General features: G+C 43.2%; 1 protein-coding gene across 1 annotated transcript in view; it reads right to left on the reverse strand.

The window, feature by feature from the left end:
* The window catches only part of LOC115092349 (matrix metalloproteinase-20-like), a 45,509-nt gene that overhangs the window by 26,936 nt on the left and 2,766 nt on the right, over nucleotides 1-15,807 (reverse strand). Inside the window, exons 2-4 of the mRNA XM_029603150.1 lie at nucleotides 13,453-13,601; nucleotides 13,227-13,352; nucleotides 696-857 (exon numbers count right to left, since the gene is read on the reverse strand). Of these exons, the coding sequence (XP_029459010.1) occupies nucleotides 696-857; nucleotides 13,227-13,352; nucleotides 13,453-13,601 (437 nt within the window). The remainder of the gene's footprint in view (nucleotides 1-695; nucleotides 858-13,226; nucleotides 13,353-13,452; nucleotides 13,602-15,807) is intronic.

The following is a 15,807-nucleotide window of genomic DNA, read 5'->3' on the forward strand; positions in this document are numbered from 1 at the left end:
ATGCTGTAACTATTTTTAATGAATATAATTTACAGGCTAATTTTAAAATGAGCACACGTGGGCCCATACACGCACGTATAGGCGCACTTGTGAACTTATGATTTCAAATACACCTACCGCATGTAAGTATGCTCTTAATTATAAGAAGTTACTTGAGCAAACCTACTTTATGTATCTTCCCTAGAACTCTGACAGCTTTGACACATGTATGTAAGTGGATTTTCAAACATGCTCACATGAGGGACATTCCCAGTTTTCCCAATTACTCCACCAGTTGGCCCAGTCAATCTTGAGGTCATCCAGACTCCTCTGTTTCTTCATCCTGTGTACCCCCTAATTGCCTTGGATCCCTCACCTTCTCGTGTAAGCCTAAAAACACGAGATCTGCAGACCTGCTTCTCATCAGGAGCAGCAGTAAATTTACACGGCTAACAAGCCACCTCTCGCTGCGGCCTCCGGTTTTAAAACATGGAGTTATGCATGTAACAGTTGGTCATGCCCCACCCATGTCCTATCCATTCCCTGCCCCTTTTCCACCCCCTTATTTTTGCATGCACATATACACACATGAATCGCGGCTTTTATAATCTGCGTTGCTCACATGTCACCCACATATAGACATATGTGGGCAATTTAGCATGAGCAACACTTTTAAAATACACCCCTTAGTGATTAAACAAAATATATTATTATACCATAAATCTTTGTAACCATTTGTCTGTCTTCATTGGACAGTGGAGATCCATTTGTGATGCGTGTTTTATATGTTGGATACATCAGTGACGAAGGGTTGGAAGAATGAGAAAGCCCTAATGAATGGCCAAATTCATGAGCAGCAACCAGGTAGAGGTTAAATCCTAGAAGAGAAACAAATAACATTATAGTTTCTTCAAAAATCATAATACTATAAGGTAAAATGTATAAATATTTTTCCTATTGATACAAAATGGGGAAAAACCCTTTAATATTTCTGGCTCTTAGTCATATTAATTTTTCTCTCTCTTTTTCCCCAGCTTTCCTTCAGTAGACAGCCAATGTTACATCAGACCAGGTACCAAGCAGCACAGCAATCCATACCACCAAATGTATCAAGGTTATTTTATGAAATGGTATAAAGAGCCCTCTCTGGAGGGGTATCCTGAAGCTTTGCCTACCAAACTATCCATGTTTCTTTTGTTATAAATTTAGTAGGAAAAAGTGAACTAAATCTTGAAATTTTGGAAAATACATACTTTTCGTGCCAACCTGATGACTCTTATTGTTGTGATTGGCAGTCCATGGTCTGCCCCACAGACCACCACTCTTACCGCCCAGGCCTGGGCCAAGATGCGGCAGGACACTGACAGTGTATATGGCAGGACACCACCAATGGTCTCAGGCTAAGCCTGACCGTCACTCCTCTTTGCCGCGAAACGTTGACAATGACTCCCGCACGGTGCGCCCTCCCTAGGCACGCGCATGTGTCTCTGCCCCACATTTAAAGAGACCACAGTGGGAAAGACCCCGTGGCCCCTATTGATGATGTCTGTGCCTAAACCCTTTCAAAGAGAAGCGCTCTAGTCCTTCCTTGCCTCAGCAACAGGTCCGTTTGCTTGTTAGCAGTGTGAGTTGCCCAAGCATCCTGTCCTCTGCTCCTGTGTCTTCTACATCAGTCTTCAGTCCCAGCGTCCTAGTCATCTGTTTTTGGTTCCAGCTCTTGTCTTTGTTTTTAAGTCCTGATGGTCGGTTCTTCTATTCCAGAGTTCTTCTTCAGTGTCCTTCAGTTCCATTGCCTGTCATCTTGTTCTTCAGTCTCGTAGTCAGTCTTCTATTCTTTATTGTTCCTCATCTGCCCAACTGAGACCTCGGCTTGCTTCCTGGATCATTCTTAGCTGCTGCCTACCTTGAACTTCTGCCTGACTTCTGGACCTTGCTTGTTTGCCACTTGCCACTGACCTTTGCCAGTTTCTGGACATCCTTGATCACCACCTGCCCTGACCCAAGTCTGCCTTTAATTCTCCTGCATGCCTGACGTCACCCACAGATCTTCTCTTCGTTAGCAAAGGCCTCCACCTAAGACCTGCTGGCTTCAACACCCAAGGGCTCAACCTAAGGGGAACATGGGCTGATATAGGCAAAGCTTCAGTTGGGCCTTTGCCTCGTCCAACTCAGCTAGCCAATGGTGGGGACCTTCAGGGCTCCACCCTACAAATTGTGCCAACCCCTCCTCGGTGCAAGGATCCACACCCATACATATTGCCGAGGCCATGGACCCGGTGGACCTGTCCATGTTTCAGGTCATTCAAGGCCTAGCCCAGAAATTTCAGGCACTACAGATGGCCATGGAACTCCTAGTCACAGACATAAATCGTCTCACTGCGTGTTTAGACACCTTGTCCATATCCACCACCCAGCTTCCACTAGTAGTGGAACTAGCACTGCCATCAGTCTCTGACCATCCTATACTACAACTGCAGACCCTGCCCTGTTACACCATGGATCTCAAGCAATGCCTGGGTTTCCTGAACTAGTGCCAAATGCACTTAACCGTGCAAGCATTGTTATTCCTAGACGATTTATTGAAGACCACATCTATCCTCTCTCTTTTGGATGGGAAAGCCCTGGCATGGGCCTCTCCCTTCTGGGAGTGGACAGATCCATTGCTGCAGAACTTGCAACAGTTCACAAAGCTGTTTAAAAATGTTTTTGAGAAGCCTGGTTGTAAGACTATTATGAGTTCTGATCTACTTCACCTCTGACAATGCACCAGAACACTGGCAGAGTATGCCATTGAGTTTAGAACCCTGGCATTGGAGCTCAATTGGCAGGAAGACTGTCTTCTTCCTATCCAATTCAAGTATACAATAGATTAAAACTAGGAATGGATCTGCAATGTTCCTTATGACAATCCCAGAGAAGACTTTTGCTATGATAAACAATATTGTTTTCAATTTATTTTTTCTTTGTATTGTGCCAGCAATAAGTAATGAAGAAACAAGTAAAAATAGTAAGCAAAGTTTTTCTATTCCACAAGTTGCAGGAAATGAAAGCTATGGGCAAAAAAAAAAAATTACTGTTTCTAAAGTGTGCAAGCAAACTGACTTTTAGGCTTTTTGTACATGTTTTTCTTTGCTGTTTATTTTATTTTTTTGTTTTTGTTTTTTTGCTTGATACTTAAATGTGCCCCATATTTTCCTGATATGATCTTAATGTCTTAATTTTAAAAGTTAATCATCAACAACTTTAGGTCTAGGAAACTAGAAACAAGTGGCAGATTTGATGTCAATTGCCCTACATAGTATGGAATGCCAAAGTAGAGAAAAATAACCATATTTCTATAATGCTTGGTTAAAGCAGTGGGGCTTAAATCTCCTCCCTTCCTAATAAATATGCATGAGTTGCATTTGCATGCACTGCCTTACTCTCCAATGTATGCAAATATATCTCATGCATATATGACAAGGATATCTTGAAAACCCAACTGGCTGGATAGGGAAGAGGAAGACAGTTTGAGCACCATTGGATTAAAGTCCCGTATATCTCAAGATTAGTGTGATAATTCTGTAGCTTCCACAACCTATCATAATCCATCTAAACTGCCCTGATTATAGTTTTCATTAAGTATGAAGATTAGAGTAGGGGTGGGAGGCTTTGTGATATTTATTTGACTTTATTTTAATTCCTCTCAATCATGTTAAGAAAGAAGGATCTGTTTTGTACAGCTCACAAGTTGTTCCGTAATAGCTTGGCTAATTTTTATAGTAGAAAACAGAAAAAGAGTTGAATGAATTGGCACAAGTTAGAAACTTGTGAGTAGTAGTTCCAATCATCAAGGCTTCAACCCTGGCTACTGTCCATTTGTACATGTTTCATGTACATTCAGGAGGGAATTTCGAAAAGCATATATGCAAGGAAAACACTGTTTTACACATGTATATAGGCCTTTTGGAAATTACCCCAAGGGTTGTATGCGTAAAAGTAAGCATGAAGCAATTTCACGCATTCTTTTATGCATTCTTGAAAGAGGCATTTCTGGAGGTAGAATTAAGGTAGGGAAACCATTTTTATGCATACTTTCTAAAATCAAAATTATGAGGTACATTTTTAAACATACGCATGCACGTCCATGTGCATGCTATACCTGGCGCATGCACATGGACACGTGATTTTATAACATTCGTGCATGTTATAAAACACGCATGTTGTAAAATCCGGGGCAGCATGCACAAGGGGGGTGGTGGTGGAATAAAGCAATTTTCGCGCGGCAACACGTCAATGGGTTCTTGGAGGAGAAGTCCATTACCTGCTATTAAGTTCACTTAGAGAATAGCCACTGACATTAGCAACGGTTACATGGAATAGACTTAGTTTTTGGGTACTTGCCAGGTTCTTATGGCCTGGATTGGCCACTGTTGGAAACAGGAAGCTGGGCTTGATGGACCCTTGGTCTGACCCAGTATGGCATTTTCTTATGTTCTTATGTTCCCAAATTCCCTCCCAGTCTGCTCCAATTAATAGGGATGTGGAGAGGGATGCCATACGTTGCATTCGGGATTCGTTTTCATCGGGGGGGGGGGCAGATATGTTGCAGTCGGCAAGGGGGCCTCCCCGATACGTTTATACGTTAATTCTTATTCATTTCCTGGCTAAAATTAAATTAACTACAACTCCCCCATCCTCCTGACCCCCCCCCCCCCCAAGACTTACCAAAACTCCCTGGTGGTCCAGCGGGGGTTCCGGGAGCCATCTCCTGCACTCACACCCTCGGCTGCCGGTATTCAAAATGGCATCGATAGCCTTTGACCTACTATGTCACAGGGGCTACTGGTGCTATTGGTCAACCCCTGTCACATAGTAGGAGCAATGGATGGCCAGCCACTGTGACATAGTGAGGGCAAAGGCTATCAGCTGCCAGTATTCAAAATGGTGCCGATAGCCTTTGCCCTCACTATGTCACAAGGGCCGACCATCGGCCCTTATGACATAGTGAGAGCAAAGGCTATCGGCGCCATTTTGAATACTGGCAGCCGACGGCCCGAGTGCAGGAGGTCGCTCCTGGACCCCTGCTGGACTTTGGGCAAGTCTTGTGGGGGTCAGGAGGGTCTCCCAAGACTTGCCAAAAGTCCCTGGTGGTCCAGCGGGGGTCTGGGAGCGATCTCCTGCATTCGGGCCGTCAGCTGCCAGTAATCAAAATGGCACCGATAGCCTTTGCCCTTACTATGTCACAGGGGCTACCGGTGCCATTGGTCAGCCCCTGTCACATGGTAGGAGCACAAGATGATGCCGGCCATCCATTGCTCCTACCATGTGACAGGGGCTGACCAATGGCACCGGTAGCCCCTGTGACATAGTAGGTCAAAGGCTATCGGCGCCATTTTGAATACCAGCAGCCGAGGATATGAGTGCAGGAGATGGCTCCCGGACCCCAGGCTGGACCACCAGGGAGTTTTGGTAAGTCTTGGGGGGGTCAGGAGGGTGGGGGGGGGGGTTGTTTAAATTGGCTCCTTTAGGCAGCCAAATAATTCGGCGAAGATTCGTTGTATTCGTGGGGAATCGCGATACATTTCGCTTCCCCATGAATACAATGAATATGGCCCTATTCGTTGCAGATTACCAATTTGTAGGGAACAAATGCACACCCCTACCAATTAAGGAATGGGCTGGGAGGGAACTTCCCTACCTCCTTCCCTAACCTCCATTCCCCTTCCCCTTCCACTTCCCCTCTCCTCCCCAATCCCTAATTCCTACCTTTCTCCTTCTTTTTCTTTTATTTCACAACTTACTTCAGGGCCCGACCTGAAGTAAGTTGCATGTGCCGGCAGGCTTCCAGCTTGCTAACCCCTGGCACAGTGGCAAATGGCCGCTGTACCGGTGCCTCAAGCCCCGCCCCTCAGACCGCCCCTTTTCTTCAGCCTGGATCTTGTGCACGTAACAAGGGTTATACGCGCGACCAGGCCCCTTCTAAAATGCGTGCGGTGCGTGCAAGACCCAGCCATGCACGTAACCCCCATATTGTACGCACGCGGGTGATTTAAAATTTGCCCGTTTACGCGTGCGGGCGATTTAAAATTCGCCCGTAACTATATTTATTCAGCAAAGTGTAATTTTTGTACGTGTAAATGAACATGTTTTGTTATACTGTCCACTTTAGACAGATTCTTTAAAAGATGATTGAATTATGAATGTATATGAAGGATGCACAAATAGACAGTAGCCAGCGTTGAAGCCTTCATGATTGGCACTGCTGCTCACCAGTTTCAAACTTGTGCTAATTCAATCCTTTTTTGTGTTTAACGTGTCCAATCTATACACACATACTTTTCTGTGTATTTATGGTAGGGAAATGCTTTATTTGATATGGCATGCCAAACTGAAGACATTTTGCAAAAATATATCAACATTTAGTATTGAATATAGTGTAAATATTGTAATGTTTTGATTCATAGTAGATATAAAATATTCCATTATCAGACCAATAATACATGCCCTTCAAGAATACCAGCAGCACAAAATAATTGTATACTCATATAAACTCCTCTCTTAGGGTTGTTGTGCATAGGATGTGATTTCACATCATAAAAAGTTATTATGCCCTACGGCTACAATTCTGAAAATGCAGATGTATTCAAAAAAAGTACGATAAGAGCAAATCTCCAAAGGAAATAAGTGAATATCTGCTAAGTCAGTATACATATCTTTTTTTTTGCAGCATGAGAAAAGGTGTTTGTCCACTTATGTAGCACAAGAATTTTGGAAGAATTGAGGTGTTTGGGCTTAATTCACCCACATTTGTGGCTTAGGAACATTTTGGACAGAAAAGTATTTGCCGAATAATAACAACATCCTATGTTAAACTGCCTTCTCCCCACTCCCCTTACAATTCAGAGTCCTTTTCTTGTAAAAATGCATAGCTCCTCTCATTTTGATGTGCACAGGCTCATTATCCATTTCAGAGTATGCACAGACACTTTCATGATTCTGGAATTCGATGACGGAAGTGCAGTGAGCATCTGTGTCTGTGATGTTAGTGTACAGGAAGACCATGAGGCCAAAAACGTTTGCCTGCACCTTGGACTTCTCACAGCTTCATATGGAGCTTTTAAAAATTGCTTCAATTTCTTATCTCCATTGTCATCAATGAGAAAGTCTTTCATGCTCAAGCAGCTGCTGTAAAACCCTATTGTAGTGGGTGATTTGATCATTAGGAAAGTGGATAGCTGAGTGACTGGTGGTTGTTAAGATTGCTGCCTGCCTGGTGTGAAGGTAGTGGACCTCACACACTACTTAGATAAGATTTTGGAGAGTGCTGGGGAGACACCGGCTGTCGTGGTATATGTGGGTGCCAATAACATAGGAAGGAGCAGGAGGTAGGTTCTGGAGGCTTAGTTTAGGCTCTTAGTTGCATTCTCAGAAATGCTTCCTGTTCCACACACAGGATCACAGAGGCAGGCCGAGCTTCAGAGTCTCAATATGTGGATGAGACGATGGTGCAGGGAAAAAGAGTTTTAGGTTTGTTAGGAACTGGGGAAGATTCTGGGGAAGGGGGAGCCTATTCCAATGAGATGGTCTCCACCTTAACCAGACTGGAACCAAGTGGCTGGCACTAACCTTTAAAATGGAAATAGAGCAGCTTTTAAACTAGATGATGGGAGAAAGCTGACAGTCACTCAGCAGCGCATGGTTCAGAATGATATATCTTTGAAGGATACTAACAAAATAGGGAAGATAGGGCATCCTGATAGAGAGATTGCAATAAATGCTATAGCAGCCCAGGTGCCTTTAAGAAAAGAGAAGACATAGCAGAATGATTCCAAATTACCTCTGTCAACTGATAAGCAATTTATTAATACAAACAAAAATATACTTTGAAATATTTTCTATCCAAATTCTAGAAGTCGAAAAAATAAGATGGGAGAGTTAGAATGATTAGCACTGGATGAAGAGGTAGATATAAGACCTGGTAGAAGGAAGATAACCAATAAGACACTGTAATACCAGGGTATAAATTATACTGCAATGATAGGACAAACCAACTTGGTGAAGGGGTGGCACTACTTGTTAAAGAGAGTATAGAGTCAATCTGTTGTGAGTGCAGATGGACACTCGAGAGCGTGAGCCCCTGTGCTGCGACGCAACCTGCACAAACCCAGGGCTGGCTGTGGTCCACACTGCTAGTGGGCAAGAGCATCGGAGCATGGCCTGGCTAAAATATGAACACTCTTGATTTGGAACCAAGAACGCACTTGGACTTGGAACAAGAACACTTGGTCTTGGAACAAGAACACTTGGACGTCCAGCACGCACAAGCAACTGAGAACCAGCTGGTCTCTGGAGTAGCCCTCTGTCCACTCCAAAAGCCCTTTGGACTTCCGCTTGGAAAGAGTATGAGCGTGAGGACAGATGGAGGCAGAGGATAAAAGGTGACTCTGGAGACGTGGACAAGACGTTGGAGACTTGGACATAACACTGAAAACTTAGACAAGATGGAGGCTGAAGCATGGATTGAAGACTAAAGCATGGCTTGAAACAGGAACATGGCTTGAAGATGGACACAAGGCTTGAGACAGGAACATGGTTGGATGAAACAAGATGAGGGCTCAGGACTTGGAACAGGCAGGTGACTGGAGCAAGACCTCAGGAGACCGGGGCCAGGACTCAGAAACTTGGAACACAGACTCAGGAACTCGAAACTCAGACTTCAGACTTAGGACCACGGACTCAGACTCAGGAACTAAGAAAGAGACACCGAAGACTTGAATCAACAGCGAAGACTTGGACAGGACTCTGAAGACTTGGGCTGAAAACTTGGACTCAGGAACAAAGACTTGTACCATAAACTTGGACACAGGAACAAAGACTTGGAAACAGGAGACCAGGAACAGGAACTACACAAAACAGGAGATCTTGAAGGACCGGTAACCTTGTGAAGGCCTGGAGCAATGGAAGAAGTGGCTTTTTAAAGGCCCAAAGCAGTGATGTTGTCAGGCGATGCCGCGGGGCTTTTGCCGCCGCGGGGCCTTTAAATTTCAAGCAGGGACATGCATGTGCGCTTAGGGAAGACAGGAGCAGCCATGGTGTTCAGCGGCATTCCAGGCCACGAAGACTTAGGGCAGCATCTGCGTCCCTTTATTGTATAGCTCACTAGTGGCAGTGGTGGTCAGGCAGCATCAAGTGAGGCCACACAGGAAGACAGAGGCAGCGATCACCGGCATCAGATGTCAGTGGTGATCAACCGCATGATCACCAGCGGCACCTCTTCTGCTATGGAAGGTGACAGCATGGGTCCGGCGGTGATGGGGACAGCGCCGTTTTAGGGCCACGCTGCAGCAGAGGTGGTGTCCAGGTGAGCCAGGCCACTCGTGGGGCCCTCCCTCAAGCGGTAGAACAACATAAGCAGGATAAAAGTTCTGCAGTAAAGAAAATGCACTATACAATCTTTATGTAAAGAAATTCCATGTGAGAAGAAGAATAAAATAGCAGTGGGGGTGTACTACTATCCACCTGGCTAAAATGAACAGACAACGAAATGCTAACAGAAATTAGGGAAGTTAAAAAAAATTAGCAACACAGTAATAATGGTTTATTTCAATTATTCCGGTACTGACTAAATCTCACATCAGGACATGCTAAGGATGTAAAGTTTCTAGATGAACTAAATAATTGCTTCATGGAGCAGCTGGTACAAGAACCTGCAAGAGAGGAGCTATTTCAGATCTAATCCTTATTGGCACACATGATTTGGTGTGAGAGGTAAACAGTGTTGGGGCCACTTGGCATTAATGATCATAACATGATCAAATTCAACTTGATAACTTGAAGGAGGACACTAAGAAAATCTACTGTGATACCTTTTAACTTTCAAAAGAGAGACTTTGATAAAATATGAAAAATGGTTATGAAAAAAATGAAAGGAGCAACTGCAAAGATTAAAAATTTGCATCAGGCTTGGATATTATTTAAACATACTTCAGTCATCTCATTGAGTGCATAGGAAAGAAGTACACCGGTGCACCCAACTAGAGAAGGCATCGCGTCTCTAGTCGATGACATCATTTTGCCCGACACATCGAGAAGGCCCTGCATGGAAACCACGAAGTTGGCAGCATCGAATGGCTCTGAGGAGATGGCGGTCAGTACTCTGTAGATTACCCACATGAGAGTCCAAGATATGAGGGTTTCTCAAGAAGGAACATTATCACAGCACACTCTGGGTGAGATTACAGAAACTTTCTTCTCTATGTCTAAGCCTCAAGTATTTACTTTGGAAGAGATTTGGCTACCTATTGAGGGCCTCGGGAGAACTTTGTCTCTCCAAATTGCTCAAGCTGTGGTGAACTTAAAAGATATCAATACCTGACTTGGTGACCAGGAAAAATCTTTGGCAGAGTGTTCTAAAAGAGTAGACACTATGGAGCAGAAAGCTGAGCAAATTCAAATGAATGTTACAGCTGTAATTAAAGATAATTCTATGATTCACAGAAAGTTGGCGAATCTTGAAAGTTCCTCTAAAGCAAAAAATCGTTGTTTGATTCATTTGTTCATTTGTTCATTTGTTCATTTGTTATTCCCCTCATGTTATTTGTAAACCGATCTGATATGAATTTCTTTCATGAAGGTCGGTATATAAAAATGTTAAATAAAATAAATAAATAAATAAATTTTCCGAAGATTGATTTGATTTCTTCAAAAAAGTTGTTTTGGAAGTATCTGATCAAAGTTTTAAAAGTTCTAGTCAAATCCGTTCCACCAGTTGCTTGTGCTTTTCACCTGCCTACATCCCAAAAGGAGAAACCCACAGTTTTAGAAAGGGAATTAATTTCATCTATTCCTTTGAACATTGAAAATTTAACAGCTTTTAGAGAAGACTCTAGTCAAAGTCACGTTAATGTTACAACTTTAGTGGTTAATTTGGTTTTGGAACCAGACAAAGTTTGGATTATGGAAACAGGATGCTGGGCTTGATGGACCCTTTCTTATTTTCTTATGTTCTTATGTTCTTATGAGATGAATTATTCTATCAATGTAAAATTTGAATTTTCCCTGATGTGGCTCATGCCATTCAGTTGAGACATAGGCAGTTTCTGTTGTTAAAACCTAAAGTATTTCAGATTGGTGCTATATTCTGTCTGACGTATCCAGCAAAATGCTTAATCAGATATCGTAATGTTAGCTATGTATGGAATTTTTTGAAACTAGTCAATTGATTTCTTTTTTGTGTGGTAAGGTTCCTTCTCTATTACCTGATTGATGTTTTTGTTTAAGTTTTCCTGGTTAAATTTGGGCATGCTCTTCTGTACAGTTATGGGTTGGTGATTCTTGCTTTTTTGAAAAATTTCTTTGATTTGTGCCTCCCCCTTCTTTGTGGGCTTATTTTTATTTCTTTAGTTATTTCTTATGGTATATGTATGCCATTTTTTCTTATTTGTACACTTTTCTGTACAAGATATGCTTCTTGAAATTTTATTTAAATATGATAAAAATAAAGTATTAAATAAAAGATAATGCAATAGGATAAGTGTTTTAGAGAGAGAGAAAGCGATAGAGAGGCTCAGTATAGAAGAATGGGTCAGTTTACTATTTATATCAATGTAACAGGGGGAACTTTTAACTCGGGGTGAGGGGTGGGGAAGGCTTTGGGGGGGGGGGGCAGTTTAAGATACGCTGTAACAGGTACAAACAGCACAGTACACACCTGTGCAGATTTGGTGTCATTAGGAGTGCTGAAAGTTGAAAGAAAAGTAGATTTGTAGACTGTACTCTCTGTAGAGAGGACCTGCCCTCCAGGTGATGCCTTATCCTCTCATACCGAGAATGTGTCTCCAGGGTCATGTGCACATGTACAACACCTCACTAATAAGTAGATAATCATACATGCTGCATTCAATACAAAAGACTGGACTCATGTCTGCATCCTAATTTTATTAAGTTGCTAAATTTGTAAAGCTTATTATGGAGTAATTATGTCTCTCAATGTAAGGGGTTTGAAATCATTTGGTTGCTTGTAAAATCTAAGGAGATAATTTTCAAAGGAGTTACGGGCATAAATGTATCATACTATTGTAGCAATTTTCAAAAACCATTTACTCATGTAAAGTGCGCTGATACAGGTAAATCCTATGGACAATTCAATGGCATATATTGTAGCAATATTCAAAAGCGCACTTGCTTGAGTAAATTGATTTACATGTGTGAAACACAAATTTAAGCCTATAAATGCTTTTAAAATCAGGCCCTAAGGGGGTAATTTTCAAAAAACATTTGCATGTGTAAATGTAACTACTATTGTAGTAATTTTCAAAAGCCCACTTACATGGGTAAAGTGCATTTACATATGTAAAACCTATTGATTTTAGGGCCTCATTTTCTAAGCACTTTTTCCATGACCCAGAATGGAAGAAAAGCTTTAGTAAAGCAGGCCCTTAATTTGATAACCAGGTGACATGTTAGTTTGGGTCTTTTAGTTAGTTGATATCTTTTAAAGTCATAAAGTCTGATTTTCAAAAGCATTTACATGCTTAAAATTGGATTTTACAATTGGGTTTTACAAAAGATTTACTGTTGGAGCCATTTCTTAGTATATGATTATCTTTAAAGGAATTATATCTCAACATAGACATCATACTTGCAGTAAAATAAATTGACTAGAAAAGTAGAAATATAGGAGTTTGAAAACATATAGAGGTAGATTTTAAAAACATATGCGTGTGCGTACTTTTGTTCGCGCCACCGGCGTGAACAAAAGTACACCAAATTTTATAAGATACGCATGTAGCCCCGCGTATCTTATAAAATCCGGGGTCGGCGCGCACAAGGCTGCGCAAAATCGGCAGCCTGCGCGTGCCGAGCCGCACAGCCTGCCTCCGTTCCCTCCGCGTCCCCCCCACCTTCCCCTCCCTTCCCCTATCTACCCCACCCCCCAGCCCTACCTAAATCCCCCCCCCCCTTACCTTTGTTGGGCAAGTTACGCCTGCTTGAAGCAGGCGTAACTTGTGCACGCCGCCCCCGGCCCGCCCCCGAACCATTGCCATGCCCCCGGACCCGCCCTGGACCGCCCCCTGCTCCAGACATGCCCCAGACACACCCCCTCCCGCCCCTTTAACGAAGCCCCGAGACTTACGCTCATCCCGGGGCTTTGCGCGTGCCGGCGGCCTATGCAAAATAGGCGCGCCGGCGCACGAGTGCCCTGCGCGCGTAAATCCGGGAGGATTTACGTTCGCAGGGGTTTTAAAATCCACCCCATATTGTACCAGTTTGTGTGGCTGTCCATTTTTCATCTTCATCAAAATGCGTATCACCTCCGACTCCTTCTCCAGGGCCAAATGCATGTGCTAGGGTTCCCCCTGGGCCATCAAATGGATATGAATCTCCATGAGCTAGAAGAATTGTCATGAAGTCGCTGTCAGTAACTAGTATTTTCTGAGCCAGCAATAATGACACAATTAAGTCCTTCAAGAAAGCTTCTAAATACAATACCTCTCCTTGCAAAGCTGATAACTATATCTGCATTTGGACCGTTGGCCGGTTCAAAGCTTAGTGAACTGGCATCACTCCAAACTTTTAAAGCTGAAGCAATAAGTGAGTTCACTTTGGAAGGAGGCAGACGTGATGTATATGCTGATATCCTGTGGAACAAGACAAGGGTTATTGACTGTATTTTAGTATGACAGTATTTAAAAATATTGTTATAATTGCCTATTTTTATATACATTAATGCTTAAGGTTAAACAGTGATTTATTTACTAAAAATCAACATGTTTAGGAAGGTGAGGTAACTTGATGAATTCGTTTTTCAATGTGGAATTTCTTGGTCAGTTCAAGCAAACATAACCACAGCTACTAAATCTCAGATTCGTATCAAGTCTTCAGAAAAGGTCAGTAATAATCAAAAGGCAATTTACTAGCCCCTTGTCTAAGGCAGGACTAGAACATTCTCTGCCCCTTTTCACACAACGGGAATGATTCATGCATTTTGAGGCTGCAAGAAAAGGTTGAGATAAATAGCTGTTGAGGAAGACCAGTAAATATAAATATTTGCTATTCAAAGCTGGAGCAGAATTGAGAAATAATGAGCCTAAAATGAAGAATACTGGATGTGTTTGCTCCACGCTGCAGAAAGCATTAGATGCCTTATTATTCCCATATACATGAGCTGCATTACCCTTATCAGACATGCAACGTTTTTCTGACATTGGACATTGGTCCCCTATAGAAAGAGTCAGGAAAATCACAGTGAGCATAATCAAACCATGATGTCCTCGCAATCTAAGAAGCCAGAAACACCTGTCCAAATGTCTATCTCATTTGCATACATTTTGAAACCTCAGCTGCATAAGAATCAATGGGGAAATACCAGCACACATTTAGGTAAAAACAATGTTATGTATAGTCAAAAACAAACTGACATTACCTTACCAAAATATGAGAAATTGTCAACATACAAGAACAATGTGTCCAAGTCTAAAAAAAGAACAAAACAAAACACTTTTCCCAGGTAACCAGTCTTAATTTTGCATCCTTTCCCTCACAGCTTCCCCATGAAAAAAACACAGCATTCACAGGACACTAGCCTTAGACTTTTACCTTGCATACACTATGCAGTCCTCAAACCCTGCATTGCTGTCATTGCTTCACAATCTTGCAACCTCCTTCCATACAAGCCAGTAAGAGTAGGAACAATGACCACTGGATTCTCATCTGACGAAATGGACTCTGTCCTTGAAAACTCATGCTTCAAAACATAGGTTAGTCTATAAGGTGCTACCCACCTCTTCTCAGTTTTGGATTCTCATCTGTCACACATAAAGAATCTATTACTACATCACCTACCTTGCATCACCAGCACTCATGTCACAATAGAGGGGGTGTTACCGAACTACCTGCCTAATTTCATTCCTGGTGCAATGCCATAGACTTTGGTTAATCTCTGACTTTTCCCACACTTCTTCATTGTTAGTGAACCTCTGGGGCAGATTTTAAAAAAGTAAGCGTGCGCCTACTTTTGTTCGCGCAACTGGCACAAACAAAAGTACGCCGGATTTTAAAATCCGGGGTCGGCGCGCGCAAGGCTGTGCAAAATTGGCAGCCTGCCCGTGCCGAGCCGCAACTGGCGCAACTGCGCAACTGGCGCAAACAAAAGTACGCCGGATTTTAAAATCCAAAATCGGAGCGGCCTTGGAAGGAACTTTTTTGTCCCCCCCCCCACCTTTCCCTCCCTTCCCCTATCTAACCCACCCCCAGCCCTAACTAAATCCGCCTCCCCTACCTTATTTTGTCACCGGCTCCCTGCCCCGGCACAGGCCGCTGTGCCGGAGCACTCGGCCCCGCCCCTGGACCTCTGTCATGCCTCCGGCCCCTCCCACAGACAGCCGTCACGCCCCTGTCACTCCCCCAAATGCTGCACCGCCCCTGAACGCCGCACTGCCCCCCGACACGCCCCCCAAGCAAAGCCCCGGGACTTACGCGCGTCCCTGGGCTTTGCGCGCGCCGGCGGCCTATGCAAAATAGGCCGCCGGTGCGCAAGTACCCTGCACACGTAAATCCGGCAGGATTTACGCGCGCAGGTCTTTTTAAATCTTTTTAAATCTACCCCTCTGTCTCCATCATCTCCACTGGGAAGCTATTTCATGTATCCATCACTCTTTCTTTCTTTCTTTCTTTTTTTTCAATCAATAGTTTTTATTATATTATTCTTGACAACAGAGGTAATATAAGGCTAGAACATTATTGCCATGGAGAAAATGGGCTTTGGGGAATATTTCATGACCTGGTTGCAGAAACTATATCATAAAACTCAGGCATACGTTAAAGTGAATGGGGGATACTCTAACA

The sequence above is a fragment of the Rhinatrema bivittatum genome, chromosome 5, assembly GCF_901001135.1.
Source record: "Rhinatrema bivittatum chromosome 5, aRhiBiv1.1, whole genome shotgun sequence".
Lineage (NCBI taxonomy): Eukaryota > Metazoa > Chordata > Amphibia > Gymnophiona > Rhinatrematidae > Rhinatrema > Rhinatrema bivittatum.